This window comes from Peromyscus eremicus, chromosome 3 (genome assembly GCF_949786415.1).
Source record: "Peromyscus eremicus chromosome 3, PerEre_H2_v1, whole genome shotgun sequence".
NCBI classification, from domain to species: Eukaryota; Metazoa; Chordata; class Mammalia; order Rodentia; family Cricetidae; genus Peromyscus; species Peromyscus eremicus.
The window spans coordinates 19,118,468-19,134,427 of NC_081418.1; the positions used below are offsets into that span (position 1 = coordinate 19,118,468).

General features: G+C 45.5%; 1 protein-coding gene across 2 annotated transcripts in view; it reads left to right on the plus strand.

Moving 5' to 3' along the window:
• Window positions 1–6,582: 6,582 nt before the first annotated feature.
• Window positions 6,583–15,960, plus strand: part of Ppp1r9a (protein phosphatase 1 regulatory subunit 9A) — a 268,157-nt gene continuing 258,779 nt past the window's right edge. For both annotated transcript variants that reach the window (XM_059257348.1, XM_059257349.1), the window contains exon 1: window positions 6,583–8,181. In XM_059257348.1, the coding sequence (XP_059113331.1) occupies window positions 6,796–8,181 (1,386 nt within the window). In that variant the 5' untranslated portion in view covers window positions 6,583–6,795. The remainder of the gene's footprint in view (window positions 8,182–15,960) is intronic.

The following is a 15,960-nucleotide window of genomic DNA, read 5'->3' on the forward strand; positions in this document are numbered from 1 at the left end:
TCTCTCTGTAGAGTTTAGTGGTCTATAGACCTCTCACTTTGTCCTTCCTTCCTTCCTTCCTTCCTTCCTTCCGTTTCTTTCTGCTTCATGAACTTCTGCTAGTATGTAAACAGTTAGGTATCCTCTTGTTGACTTAGGGTCTCGCTCTGTAGCTTAGGTTGGCCTCAGCTTGGAACTATTTAACTTAAATTGGTCCTCTAACTTTCAGCAATCCTCCTGCCTCAACCTTCTGAACACTAGCATTCTAAATATGAAGTACTAGACCTGGATCTCTTATTATAAATCAGGATGGGATTGGTGGTCTTCAGTAATCATGTTTCCCTAGTCTTTGTGTGTGTGTGTGTGTGTGTGTGTGTGTGTGTGTGTGTGTGTGTGTGTTTGGTGACAGGGTCTCACTACACACCCAGTCTGTCCTGGAACTCATTGTGAAGCCTGTACTGCCCTGAAATCCTGGTTATCTTCCTGTTTCAGCCTCCTGACTTGTGGGATTACAGATGAGTCAATATGGCCAATTATCTTTCTCTAGTCTTTATTCAGGCTTCATCTCTTTTTTTCTTTTTTTTTTTTTTTGGAGCTGAGGATCGAACCCAGGGCCTTGCACTTGCTAGGCAAGTGCTCTACCACTGAGCTAAATCCCCAACCCCTTCATCTCATCTTAAAGTGGCAGTAGCACAAAGTATTTCACTTACACACCACGTAATGTCTTTGAATACTCAGCTATCCATTAAGAGTACTTCAAGAATTGAGAAAACCTTTCAGAAAAATAGCATACTGTGTTAAGTCAGTTTTCTCACGTAAGAAAATGCCTGACCAAAGCAACTTCAGAAGGGTTCCCTTTGGCTCACAGTTGACGAGGGGACAGTCTGTCCCCACAGGAAAGGCTTGGTGCTACGAAGCCTTGCCTCACACTGCAGCCACAGTCAGGAAGCAGAAGCAGATGAAGGTCATGCTCAGCCTGTTTCTCTCTCCTGCTGACTCAGTTCTGTAACCTACCTCATTGTTGGTGTTGCCCACGTTCAGCTGGGTCTTTCCTCTCCAGTCACTTTTTCAGGAAATATACTCAGACACACCCAGAGGTATTCATCGTTATTCTGCATCTAATCAGTGAATACTATCACAGACTGGTATTGACAGGATTTCTTTCTACTGATCGTGTAGTCATTTCTTCCTAGTCTGTGTATCAGTGGTTGCAAAAAGAAAGTAGTCAACAGTATGCTGTGTGAGGTTTTTTTTTTTTTTTTTTTAATCTTGTTATTTTGATCCAGGGTCTTGCTACGTAGCCCAAGCTAGCTTTGAACACTATCCTCCTACCTCGCTCTCCTCAGTGCTGGGATGCACACCATACTGGCTTCTACAAGCTTCTTGACATGAAAAGTGTAAATGCCAACTGCAGATCCATTTTAGATACTTTGCATGGTAACACTGAGGTTCACAGCACCCCTTCCATAGGCAACAAGTGAACTAGGTGTCTCTGATGTCTGCTACAACAAGAAGCTGCTGAACTACACGGACCTTTATAAAGTCAGTATGCCTCTCATGTGTGAGAAGTGCTAGCCAATGGGGATTTCTGAGATGGAATGTTCTGTGTCTATTTGTATCTGTCCAACGGGGTAGCCTCTAGCCACAGGTAGCTGCTTAGTCTTTCTATTATGGCTGCTGTGGCTAAGGAACAAAATGTATTCAACAACCACATTCATTGGGTTAGTACAGGTCTGGGAGATCCTTCAAACATTCTGTCAGCTATTAGAGGTATGAGCCCATTATGGAGAATCTAAGAGCCCTATACAGCGGCACTTTGTTTAAAAATCCTATCATTTCCTCAGTATCGACTTTTTCAAAAGTTTCAAATTTCCAGAAAATGAAACCCAAACCAACCGGTCTTTGGTTCCTTTTTTGGATGATTCATCTTTTTGCAGAGAGGTGTAAGACCGGTTTTATTGCCAACTCTGCCTCCTCTCCTACAGACAGAATTCAATGATTAGATGCGGCGTTTATTTAGGCTATTCTCTCAAAAAACCTGGTTTGCATGCCGCAAATAAATGACAGAAACTTTTCCACTGGATTATCCCAGACAGCACAAATGTTCTTTCCCAAAGTGGAGACTGGAACCACAGCCCCCTCACATTGCCAGTTACATCTGTTGATGCTTTTAGAAGCGGCATCCACTTCACAGACAGGGAATGCCAGCTTCTTGGTAAGGACAGAGAATATGGCGATGCTTAAAAAAGGGAAAAAATGTCTGGCTGAAAATCACATCTACAGAATTAAGTAGCTACAATGTTTTTTTTTTTTTTTTTTTTACTTCCACAGCACACAGAGTCTTTGTGTCCACTGGCCTCTCCATTTTCTAGTCATTATCTTCTAGGCAATGCAATTGTGAATACATCACAAGCTCCAACCCTCCATTTTTCCATCTGTAACATGGAGTGATGTTTCAGGCTACAGAGATGGCTCAGTGGTTAAGTGCTTATATTGTTCTTCCACAGGACCCGAGTTCAGTTCCCAGCGCCTACACCAAGTGGCTTACAACTGTCTGTAACTCCAGTTTCAAGAGAGCTGATAACTCTTCTGTTCTTCATGGACACCCGTACCCACGTGTACTGTACATATCATCCCTTGACATAAACACATACAAATAAAATAAATCTATAAAAAGTGTAATTATATTTTGTTAGAAAAACTTTATTTTAATTAACTACTACAGAATATTATTTCATTTCTCTGTTTTTTAATTGCTAATTTACTGTGGCTTACTTACAGATTAATGGTTAGGTGTGGCAGAATAAGTGCACGCACGCGCGCACGCGCGCGCGCGCGCGCACACGCACACACACACACACACACACACAGAGTCCAGTATTATTTTATTTTACTATATTTTATTTTATAAACTGGGGGTAGGGTGGGGCTTGGAATGTATCCTTGAAAACAATTCTAAGGTAGGATAGAAAGACAGGGAACACTACTGGAACATGGAAGGGAAAGAACCACTCATCTCAGAGCTGAGGCCACTTGCTAGATGAGAGGCAAGACTTCCAGCACAATTAGTGACACTTGCTGTCAAGGCCGCAGGTACAACACACACACACAATCTTAAGTTAAAATAGCTGTGAAACAGGCTTAAAGCTAGAAGGCATATGACCTTGGAAGGGCCTCATTCCATTTCCCAGACATTTTCTAGGAATCCCAAACAAGACTATTAACTTTGTTTACAGTAAAGATAGCCTATCTTCCCAAATTCAGGAGATACAGAGTTTTCCCTTATCAGTTGAAACCTGGAGGGCAGCCCTCTGGGACTACCTTAGTATCTCCTTTAGGTTCCTTGGTCACCCTTTGAAGACAGTAGTTTCAAAACTGACGTGAACGGTATGTATCAGCAGAGGTATATAGTGGTATATATACACGGGAAGGACAATAGACTCTCAGAGGAGCCTTCGTCTTACCCCAAGTACCTCTTTCCACTCGTGTGCTTAACGATCCACTCTAAAATGCCCTTTAACAAGCTCCAACCCTGCTCTGTACCATCTAAGATTATTTTCTGCATTTAAGCAAAGGTTGAGATTTTTGAATGTAAACGATTAGGGGGCAGGTCAGGCTGAAGGGCGGCAGCATGGAGTCCTGCTGCTGTTTTCACATCTCCAGACAATGGCTGGATTTGTAACTCAGTCTGTTCTCAAACTCAGTTCTCCTGTCTCAGTATTGGGATTACATGTGCATCTTACACACGATTTTGTCTCTTCAAAAGGTGTGTTTCTGCCCCACCGGCCTTTTGGATGGGTTAATGATCTATATTGGCCATCAAGGTCCACTTAGTATGTTGGAGAGTAGTATGTAACACTTCATGTATTTGGGAGGAGAGGGTGTATTGAGAGTTTATAAAAGAACGAAATCAGGGAGCGTGAACTGGAAAACTATACAAGAAGAAAGCCCAAAGTCCTTTTCATCCCTTTCCTTCTAGCAGTGGGGTCTTGAGGTCCAGCTGGGTCAGGCCTGTGGAGGCCACACTAGAGTAGGGCCTAAGTCTTGGCCTTGTAGGCCAACCAAGGCCATGGCCCGGCCTCCCATGCCTGGGGTCACCAAGTTAACTCTTGACTTTGTGGGGTCCACAGCACCTGACAGTCCAACCCCAGGCCTGGAACCCACCCTTGCCAGGTCCCCCCGAGGCACCCGCCTTGCCCGGAGCCCGGGAGCCCCCTCGCCCACGGTCTTGGGGGTGGGGCGGCCTGGCCTCGGGCCGGTGCTTTTCGCCCTCCGTTGGCCGCCAGAGGCTCCCTCTCTCCCTCTCCTGGGATTTCGCTGCTGGGCTCCCTCTCTCCGCGGCCCTAGAGTTAATCCCCTCCGCCGCCGAGGTGAGGCACCTGTTACCCCGGGCCTTCCTCAGCCCCGAGGCCTGTCCCCTCCAAGTCCACCGGGCCTCGCGGGCCTCAGGGCCCGGCCCGGGGGGGGGGCCCGCACGTGGGCCGAGCCGCGTCCCAGCCCCAGGCCGCAGCGCAGGGTGCTAGCGCGTCGGGGGGCCCCCCGGGCCGGGCCGCCATGGCGTGTGTGCTGGGGGTGGGGAGGGGGGAGCGCAGCGCGCGTCCCGGGGCCGCCCCGCGCGGGTAGAGGACGCGCGTGGGGGCCGAGGCGCGGGTGCAGGCGGCCGCCGCGCGCGCCGCGCCGTGACGAGCGGGTGGAGGGCACACGGTCGGCGCCGAGCCCGCGCGGCCACGGGGGGCGGACGGACGGGCGGGCGGGGGGACCGCCGGAGGAGTCCGATCTCCCGCCCGGCGGGGCCGGGCCGCTCGGTAAGGGGGCGGCGTGCGGGCGGCGGGGCGGCGGGAGCGCGGGGACGCGGCGGCGGCGGCGGCGGCGTGCACAAAGGCGGACCCGCGGGCGGGCGGGTGGGGGCGGGTGGGCTGCGGTCCGGAGCGCCGGGGTGACGAGCGGAGGCATTATCCGTGGGATCTATTGTCTCCCCGCACCCCGGGAGGAAAAACAGAGGCACTGGGTGCTCATCACCCTCTCCTGTGCTCTCTCGGCTTAACGTGGCCCGGGAGCTCGTCTCTTCCCGGTGCCACACACGCTGGGATCCGCCTGGCAGCCGCCGGGAGCCGCAGCCAATGTGTTAGGACTTCAGGTGCTTCTTGGCACAAAGCTAGACTGCGACCTCCTACCGTAGCGCTTGGCGTCACCTGCTCTCCCGGCCCTGCCCCGGGGCCGAGGGATTGCGTCCCTGCGTCCCGAACCAGGCTTGGGAACCGGCTGCCTCTCAAGTTGGTGTTATTTATGTTTGTCTTTTGTGAGGGCAGGTTTTTTTGAATCCCCGGCGGCCCCTTCGCCCCCGCCTCCGCCCCCTCGGGCTCGAACTGGCGGGGGAGGGACCGGGGTGTGCGACTAGGGGAGAGGGGAGGGTGTTTATGGGTAAAAGGACGTTGTCAACGCTTTACAAAAAAAGAAAAAAGAAATAAAGGAAAAAAAAAAACCCCAAAACCAAACAACAACCCCCAAACCACAGGCACCACACTCAGAAAGCCTTTTTTGTTTGCCTGCATGGGCCATGCATGCATGCTGGGCCAGGAGACGAGGAGTTTGGAGCTGATTTGAGGGAAAGTGTGGGCTTCCTCAGCTGATGGTGTGTGAGGGTGATGTGGTTCGGTCTAATATTAAACCAAACCACGCCAAACCAAAATGAAAAATGTTTAGAACTGCAGTGACTGCCTGAAGTGTCGGACTGCTGGCATATTGATAGAAAATCCAGCTGTGGGCTGGAGTACAGCAAGCATGCATGGTGTTTGCATTTTGTTTTGTCCACTCCCCACCCCTAGCTTGTAGTAAGTTAGGGGCCAGAAGGAATAGACAAATCAGGGCTGTGGAAGGAAGTGTCATGGTATACTTGATTTCTGATTGTCACATTCTCATGCATCTATTCCCACCAGACTACATCCCACTCCCTAATTAATATTAGCCTCTTGCCTGGGAAACTTCCAAACAATGCTTAGAACAACTTGTAGTGGAACTTCATGGACATTCCAGAACTTACTTCTGTCTGTTTTGTCCTGGAATTGCACTGAAATTTTTACTTTGAGCATGTTGTGGTTGAGAATATTGGATCAGAACTCCCAAATAAGCCTCTTTGGCATATTTTAGAGTTTGGAAACACAGACTCCAAACTTTTCCCTGTCCTGCACGATTATAGAAAATTCCCAAATTAAGTGGCCACTTTGAGGACTTTTTGGGGAGTATATGAGTTGTCCACTTCTTTCATAATCATTCACAGAAATACCCAAACTTAGGCTTAAAGCATTACTGTCAAGTGTGGGGGAGGGGTGGGGTGCAGGTAGGGAGGGGTGGGGAGAAGGAGGAGGAGGTGGTGGCATTTTGTCAGGATCTCCAAGTTATGTTTGAAACACTTTTGTTACCAAAGACCAATCAGAATAACTTTTTAGTTTCTTAACCTTAATGTCCCATTTCGAAGTAATGTATTTATTGTGTGGCAAAACCACTTGGAACATAAAATGTGTGTTAAATGTTGATTAGTTGACTAAGTAGAAATTCAGAGAAACACATGAATTCAGAAACTCGTTCTTTTCTATTGCAGATGAACCTCTAGCCTTGCTTTGAAAAAGCCATTTTGTGTAACTCTTGACTGTTGAATAAATTGCTAACACACCCGTTGGGATCATCACTGGAAAAGTATGCCATTCGAGAGGTCCTTTACTTGACCCGATACTGGGGATTAGGAAGAGAGGTATTTTTCTTTTTTGTTGTTTTTTCGCTTATCATTATGAGCATTGGCTTTTCACCCTTGAAGTGAAAATGTTGAAAGCCGAGTCTTCAGGTGAACGTACCAGTCTCAGGAGCGCCTCTCCGCACAGGAACGCGTACCGAACAGAGTTCCAGGCACTGAAAAGTACCTTTGACAAACCCAAGTCAGAGGGGGACCAGAAAACAAGAGATGGTGAGGGACCCCAGCAGAGCAGGGGTAGGAAATATGGCTCCAATGTCAACAGAATTAAAAATCTGTTTATGCAGATGGGTATGGAACCCAATGGGAATGCTGCTATCGTTGCCAAAACGAGGGGAAAAGGTAGACCTTCATCCCCTCAGAGAAGAATGAAGCCCAAAGAATTTGTGGAGAAAACAGATGGCTCAGTGGTTAAGTTGGAGTCCTCTGTTTCTGAACGAATTAGTAGATTTGACACAATGCACGATGGCCCTTCGTATGCTAAGTTCACGGAGACTCGAAAGATGTTTGAGAGAAGTGTGCTTGAGTCAGGGCACAATCATCGCTATTCCCCAAAGACGGAGAAAGCCGGAGGGACTGAAGTACAGGATGAGTGGGGTGGTTCCAAGTCCAACAGAGGCAGCAGTGATTCCTTGGACAGCCTGAGCCCCCGGACTGAAGCTGTCTCCCCAACAGTGAGTCAACTGAGTGCAGTATTTGAGAGCACCGAGTCTCCGGGGGCCATCATTCCTGAGAAGAATGACAGCAGTGACTTCTCAGTGACCGGGCACTACCCTCTGAATTTACCATCCGTTACTGTTACCAATCTTGATACCTTTGGCCACCTCAAGGATTCGAATGCAAGATCTTCAAACAAACAAGCTGTTGATACCGAGGATGCCCAGAAGGGTAATGAGGCTCCAGAAGTGGCTCGGAAAGGTGCCTCTCTAGCTTCGTTGCCTAGTGAGGAGATCCAGCTGAGCAAGGAAGCCGAGGACTTCCCATCTCACCAAGAGACTCTGGGCAGCACTGACAAAGATATTCCTGAAGAACCCTCTGCTGAACACCAGGCAATGCCAAAGTCTGATATACTCTCACCACAGAAGGAAGCTTCAGAAGACGCTGAAGCTAATGTAGTCAGCAGTGAGACAGCAGGGCAGCAGAGGAAAGACCTTACAGGTGGTGATGTAACCTCTCCTGATGCTTCTGCATCCAGCTGTGGCAGAGAAGTCCCCGAAGACTCAAATAATTATGAGAGTTCCCATGTATACATGCACAGTGACTATAACGTGTATAGGGTGAGATCCAGGTATAACTCCGACTGGGGAGAGACAGGCACCGAGCAGGACGAAGAGGACGACAGTGACGAGACCAATTACTATCAGCCCGATATGGAGTACTCCGAGATAGTTGGGTTGCCAGAGGAAGAAGAAATCCCAGCAAACAGGAAAATTAAGTTTAGTTGTGCTCCGATTAAGGTAAGTATGCTTTTTCAGATCCTTCCCTAAGTTTCCTTTCAGCCTCGGGGCCTGTGCAGGATAGATCTGACAACTACTTGATTCTGTAAGAAATTCGAGGTTGTGGTATGCACCTGCTGTGGGCTGATCTCAGAAGTGTGGCGCTGGGGAGGTGGGAGAGGTTAAGGTGCTCTTCGGTGGGCATAAACAACCAGGGAGAAATAAGCGAGTTGAAGAAGTTTGTGAGGTACATTCCAGTGGAGTGGAGTCTGAGCAGCCGGAACAATGAAAAGCAGGAGGCTTTGAAATACAACTACTTCTACAAGGGGTTCTTAAGATTACCCATCAATAATCACATTCTGACTCTACATTCTAAGATACAGGGTATAAGAGGTACGATGGGGGATTTATGCCAGCCTTGAAATCATTTTCTTTATTTGCGTTAATGTGTCGGAGTTATTCCTTACTTCAGGGTAAGTGGATCATGTTGCTGAACTATTTTTTTTTTTTTTTTCTTTTTGCATTGCTACTTGTTTGTGAACATTTGCTTTATGGAACTGTATTAGCTGACAAATACTTTGCAAAGCCGTGACTGTGCACAACCTCGATTTCAGAAATTGTTATGTAGCTTTACCATGAAGTTTTGTGAAAGGAAGCATAGTTGACTTGCCATTCATGGATTTATTTTTACCCCTTAAAAACTGGATAAATGCCAATTTGAATTCAGATGTTTTATTCTAATGATTTCACTTAGCTAACATTTGGTGTAGAAGAAGAGCAGAAAGTGTCTCAGGAGCGGGCGCTGGGATGTAATAAGTGGCAGTGCCAGCAAGGGCTAGAGGCTGTGGGTTGAGCATCAGAATCCCCTGGAGTGCTTCCCCCCCCCCCCCCCAGTGCTTTTTCAGAGTGTACTTGCCCACCAGCTTGGTCCTCAGAATCTGGCATCATCTCTGGGAAGCCTGGGGAGTTGTGATGCAAGTGTGTTGTTTGTTTGATACCACTTTCTAGGGTATTGCTGCTAGCATACATGCTGTAGAGATGATAGATTTGGAATTTGATATCATAGCTTTGTCAATTTGCTCCTCAGAACCTAAAGTCACTGTCCACTGTTTTTTTTTTTTTTCTGTCCCATGAACTTGTACGAAGCTGTGAGGTAGAGAACTTACATGGAAATACCCACAGAAATGCCTGCCACTGCTGGGATTAGCCAGTATTATTTGAAATAAAGCAGTATTCTATGAAATTCTGTATAGATGTTAGTAAGGCAGAGTTTTCCTTTATTAGTATAAGGTGACGTCCTGGGTCAGAATGGCCACTTGTAGTTCGTCTGTGTTTAAAATGAACCAGAGGTACGGCTTCAGTTTGAGAGTAAGCTGTGTTTTTGTATGTTTTGATACTCTGTTGTGTTAAGTCTCTCTGCTCACCTGTCCTTGGGGTGATTCCCACTTTTAGGCACCATCTTCAAAGGTATTCTCTCCCCAAGCCTGTCCAGTGAGCTCTCAAATTCCCTATTCAGCTGTCCTTTGAGCATCCTCTGTCTTCCCCTTAGGAAGGAGCCAGTAAGATGAAACTGTTTTAAACTGAACAAGAGATGCATAACTGAAATAACTCTTCAGAGAGTTTGTTAATCCCAGCCACTGACTGCTGAAAGCAGGGGACTAGCAGATTATGAAAATTTGTCATCTATAATGTTAGCCATTGAGCCTCGTGGGCTATCAGCCTTATATTTGGGTCCTCTGATGTGCAGAACATAACTGCGTAGTAGTTTGTGGGATGGATTTAAAAGGCTTTGTCGTTGAAGTATGTTTTTGTATGGGAACAAACCATCTCATTGGGTATGAAAATGTCAAATTCAGACGTTCTGGTTTCTGTTGCTTATACTAATGTGTCGCTTCTTTCGTTCAAACTGGGTTTCCTATAGAAAAGAGCGATACTGTGTACATTTAGTTCATTTCATAAAGAGTGTGGGCCATGTAAGATTGGAGTAACTGAGGGCATTTGGCTTTCACTGGGCAGTTAAAGGGACTCCTTGGAGTGAATTAAGTGTGCGAACAGAAGTGTCATTCTTATCTCTTCTGTAATGAATAGGACAATTACTCTTTCTTGTTGCTCTCCTTGTTTAACATGAAAGTGGAGACACTTGGACGTTTGAAAGCTGCTTTCTACTGAGGATGGAGATTTGGTCACTCCCATTTAAGGTTTTATTTGCTTCAGAGAGTAAAAATTGAAAAGCAAAATCCCCCAAGTACTTCTGTACTATGACCGTGTGTGTCTGTCATGCTGCCACCTGCAGAAGACACTCCCTTCTGTGACGGAGTAGTCAGTTCTTGCCTGCATTTTCTTTAAAATAAACTCAGGTTCAACAGTGTAACAAAACCGTGCCCAGTTGTCTTGTGTCTTTTGAGTCCTTTATAGTTCTTGGCTGTACCTGATGTGTTGTGACAGGGATTCAGTACGTTATTTGAAACAGAATGCATTCACCCATTCACTGTATATGTTTGCTTATCTTCGTAAAGCTTTCTTTAGGCAGTGGAAAGTTAAGATCAGAGTCTTTTTCTTTGATATTTAAACACTTGCTCTTTGAGAAGCAATAGAGAGCATATTCTTTTCAGAAATAATGTTTGGAAGTTTTACACTCTTGATAATCTTTTTCTTTACTAGGCTGAACATTCCCAACAACTTTAGTGCGTCATTAGTCTTGTGTATGAGCTTTGTGCGTGTGATATTGTCTCTAATGTCTAGTTCAGTTCTCTTATAGAGATTTTGAATAAAATGTTACCTTAAGAGCTCATAAATATGGACCCAGAAAAAACAAGCAAACAAAAATAATAGTTGATCTTTGCATCATATTCCTTGTATTCATTAGTTATTTGAAACTGGTCAGATTCACTGAGACATAGTGGCACATGTCTGTGATCTTAGGACTGGGAAGGCTGGAGCAGCAGAATTGAAAGTTCAAGCCATCGAGCGAGATACATAGTAGGAAACTGTTGCAATATCCTCCCCTCATCCAAAAAATCTGATTGTACAGCTGGCTAACACTTAGTGTGATTTCCCCATCTTTCACAGGCACAATTGTTTCTAATTGTACAGATTGATGTATTCAATAGGGCCATGGAATATCAGAATAGGATTATTAATAGGAAGTACAAACCTTACCTTGAAGATACGGGGTGGGAGAATGTTATGACCATGTTAATTTGAGGTATAGAGCGATATTTTAATTTTCAGAAACTTCTCAAAACTAAGGAATTTAATTAAAGTAAATGTGCTTTCTATCAATAAAGGCCAGCGAAAGTAACCTTTGTCACTTTTTTTTTCTATCATTTTAGAACATTTACTGAGCCTCTAGTATGTGTCAGGAAGACTATGGATAAAACCCATGACAGCATTTGACCCAGGAAAGGGATGGGTGAGAGGTGGACATCCCAATAACAAGGCTTTTGGGTCTCATCTGCTGTGTGGTGATCTTGGTAAGGTCATCACAGCCTCATTAAGGAACCCTTTCTTGTTACTAGAAGCCTTAATATTCTTTGGGTTTGTGTTCTTGAAATAGCGTCATCTGAAAGAGGAGGTTTTCTGAACTCCCAGCAAGTATGAGATTGCAGAACTGATGTTACCTGCTTGGCGTGTTTCTCAAACTGTGTTGCACTTTGGCGATCCTGTCTGTGAAGGACAGGCAAGGGCGGAGGTGCTCTTTTCACTGTTACAGGAGCTCTGGAGGATGGTTCTCAGGGTGTTTGCTGCCTCATGGGGCTCACAGTCACCGACCTGGGCAGGGAATGCTTTTTGTTCAGTACTGGTGATGCTCAGAGCAGAGTTCTGAAACCAACTTTTTGTGTCTGTGGAGGCTTTAAGTTTCAACAGTGCTTCTTAAACTGTAATATGCATATGAATCACTCGGAGATCCTGTTGAAATGCAGATTCTGTTTCTGTAGGTGTTCCCTGAGAAATTACCTCCATGCAGTGATTTGATCCAGTACAGTGCTGAGCCATTGCAGAGGTGATGCAACAGATCCAATCTGGAATTCTCAGCTCAATTTAAAACACAGGCCCAGAAGCAAGAGGAAAGCTATGGAAAAGGTTGATACCCTTAAGATAAGATGCAAAGGGCTGAGCACTTAGCTCCGAGGTAGAGTGCTTGCCTAGCATCACTTGATGTTCATGCTGCCCTGCCCCATTCTCCTGCCCTCGTGGGTGCTGTGTTCACCCGTCCTTTTCTTCCTTTCTTTTTTTGTGAGTCTTGCTATGTAGCCTAAGCTGGCCTTGTCTAGCTAGCTCTTTAACACGAACTTCCTGCATTGATGGCCAGCCTCTGAGGACCAGAGCTGATACTGGGACCGAAGTGTCAGTGTACTAAAGATGTGCTGGTCAGTACGGATAGGGACACGCACACTGCGTATAGTTGTGACTTCGCAAGCTTGATGAGCCACAGTTATTTTTTTGTTTTTGTTTGTTGTTTTCAAGACAGAGTTTTCTCTGTATAGACCAGGCTGTCCTGGAACTCAGAGACCCACCTGCCTCTGCCTCCTGAGTGCTGGGATTAAAGGCGTGTGACACCAACCCTTGGCCAGCCACGGGTTTTATATGCTTTCCTTTGGGTGATCCCCACCCCCACCCCTCCCACCCCACCATTGCAGAATAAGGCCAGTTGGCGTGTGTGCAGCGGGCAGCTCTATAGGGAGGTGCCACAGTTGCCACAGATGACATAATGATGACTTAATGTTTTAGTCCCTTCAGCCTCTTTTTGTCACATTTCCTATGTGCTCTATTTTTATAATATCAGGTGGTTACTACCTTACCTATTTTAAATATTTTGTGAATTTTGCCTTTGTGCTACCAGTTTACATTTCATTGTCTGCACTTACCCAGGCCTGTGGTGCTTCTTTCTCATAAGCTGTTTCCCACATTTGATGTCACTTAGGACTTTTGTTCAGCACATTTGTTTTCTTTCGTTTTTTTTTTGGGGGGGGAGGGTTAGGGGTGGGCAGTGCAGGTATTGAACCTGGGGCCTTAGGCACGCTAGTCGAAAACTGCCGATGAACTAAATCTTCAGTCTCCATGTTTCCCTGACCTCTGTAATATAATTTAGTATTTTAGGATTGATGGATTCACAACACGCCCCCACGGTTGGGCGTGTTTGCATATGCCCGGCGGACCTGGACACTTCCGCCTAGCCAGTTCCAGGTCAAGATAGCCATTTCCGGGTCAAGGCGTCTCGCGTGACCAGGATCCGTGACTTTGCATGGTTGCGTAAGAGCGCGCAACGCAGCCATGTGATCTGCGCAGGCGTGGAGCGGTTACATCGACCTGTGTACGCATGTACGCCACCTCCGCCTTTATAAGCCGTTGCCATATTCCCGGCCTCCCTCCCTCCCTCCCTCCCTCCCTCCCCCCTCCCCCCCCCCCCCCCTCTCTCTCTCTCCCTTTTATCTTAATAAAACTCTTATTAGCAGATTCTGTCGTGTTTCGTGACATTTCCTCGCAGGGTAAGAGCGCCGCAAAATAACTAACAAAGATACTGTAGCAAACTTATTCAACAGTAGGTCTGGATGGGAATCTAAGAGTTCATATTTGCTTTTTTGTTCCTATTTTGTTCTTGGGATAAGATCTACTTAGGTAGCCCTCCCTAGTTGGCCTGAAACATGTTTTGTGGCCCAGTGTGGTCTTGAACTCTTGACATTTCTGCCTCAGCTGTCTGAGTGCTGAGATTATAAGTGTATGCCATCGTATCAGAGAGGTTCTGCATTTCTAACAAGACCCTAAGTGGCATCAGTGCTGTTGGTCCCCGAACCCCTCTTTGGATTTCGGTGTGAAACAGTGTTTGGCTCCCAAAAGAAGCTGGCCATAAGATGCCTATCGGTCTGCTCCTGGGATGTGGCTGTGCTAACAGGTTGTGTGGAAGAGGATTCTTTGCTGATGAAGTGAGACTAAGTTCCAGTTATGTAAGGCATTCTGTTTCCGGATGCCAAAGTGGATTATGATCTTTGCATTCAGAAGGAGTTCGGGTCATTCAGATGCCACATCCTAGACCCTCCTGTGGCTTTCATTATGAAGGGACAGGAGGAGGAAGTTCTTGGTTGGCTGAGAAATTCCATTTCTTTCATTCTTTGGGGCATCTAAATCAATAAGCTTCTAGAGGAAAATATAAGCATTGTCATCTTAATTAGTTTGTTTTCATTTGGATTACTTTGAAGGCATAATGTTGAAATTGGATTTCCTCTCACATTTCGATGTTTTATAAAGTGACTATGATTCGTAATGAGGCAAATGAAAAATGTCAACTAATTGAATATACTATGCAGAATCAAATAATATATGTAAAAATCAGTCCCTTGCCTAAAATTCAAAACTTTTTGTTCTTGTTCACTGAGCAATTATCATTTGTTTAAAAAGAGATTGTTTTTTCCTACAGCAAATTACGTTTGATGTCTCCTTGCATTTTACAGCAGAATTTGAAGTTTTTCTGAAGCATAACTATTTTGTCTTTGCTGTAAACTTCCTTACATGAACATAGGGTGCTGGATTCATGAGCTTTAGAAGTAAGATCCCAAATTTTGGGGGAAAATAACTGTTAATGTTAATACATAGCTTACCTCATTAATCCAACTACCTTCTCATATGAAGTGATTTGATTTAAATCTTATCTGCGTTCGATTTTTCCTAACATCTTCATTACTACACACAAAACGATAGCTTAGGGATTTGTTCAGAAAGCCAATTAAGTTCTGAGCAAACAAACAGGCATTGCTCTCCTAGACTCAGAAAACCGTTTGCTGCTTTTATGCTGCTTTATACTTTTCTTCCTGGTCACTTTTGTAATTTTTCCCGGCGTTAATCTCTTCACCTTGGTAACAGAAATTTAGAGCTGCAATTACTTTAAGTAATGTAAGTTCCTAGTCGCTCAAGGAAGCCATCGTTAGCATTTTGCCAAAAGATGGTCTTTCAGCTTGAATAATTCTTTTTTTTTTTTGTTTTTTTTGAGACAGGGTTTCTCTGTGTAGCTTTGGAGCCTGTCCTGGAACTCACTTTGTAGCCCAGGCTGGCCTCAAACTCACAGAGATCTGCCTGCCTCTACCTCCCGAGTGCTGGGATTAAAGGCTTGCGCTACCACCACCCAGCCAGCTTGAATAATTCTTATGGGGAGTTATTTCCCCCTTTGGAGAGGGAAAAGGAAAATTAAAAGGAAGGGCATGCTGTGTGTCTGTGCACTTGTTTTTGTGTATTGAATGTTGATTTGCATTTTTATATTGAAATAATTCAAATAGCTTAAAAATCCACCATTTCTCGTATAGAATTCATTTTTTTTTTTCTGGAGCTGAGGATCGAACCCAGGGCCTTGCGCTTGCTAGGCAAGTGCTCTACCACTGAGCTAAATCCCCAACCCCTAGAATTCATTTTTTACAGTCTTGTGCAACTATCCCTAATATCTAATTCAAAAATGTTTCTACAACCCAGCAAAACAACCTCAAGCCTGTTGTTAATCATTGCCAATTTCTTTCCCTCCATCCCTTGGCAAACAGTAATCTACTTCCTGACTCCATGGCTTTGCCTCTTCTGGACATGTTGTGTACATGGAGTCAGGAGATGCTTTTTAAAGAGTGTTGGAGATACAGTGAATTGTTAAATTAGAGAAGATGGCAGGTTACAAGGGGGTCTAGACAGCAAACACAGGAAGACAAACACCGTCCGCCTTTTAGTGCAGTTTCATCAGACAGAGAAGATTCAAGACCCAGGAAAGAGTAGACGGCAAGGTGGATGGGGGAATGTATGATTATATGGCAGAGGGTGACTGGGATA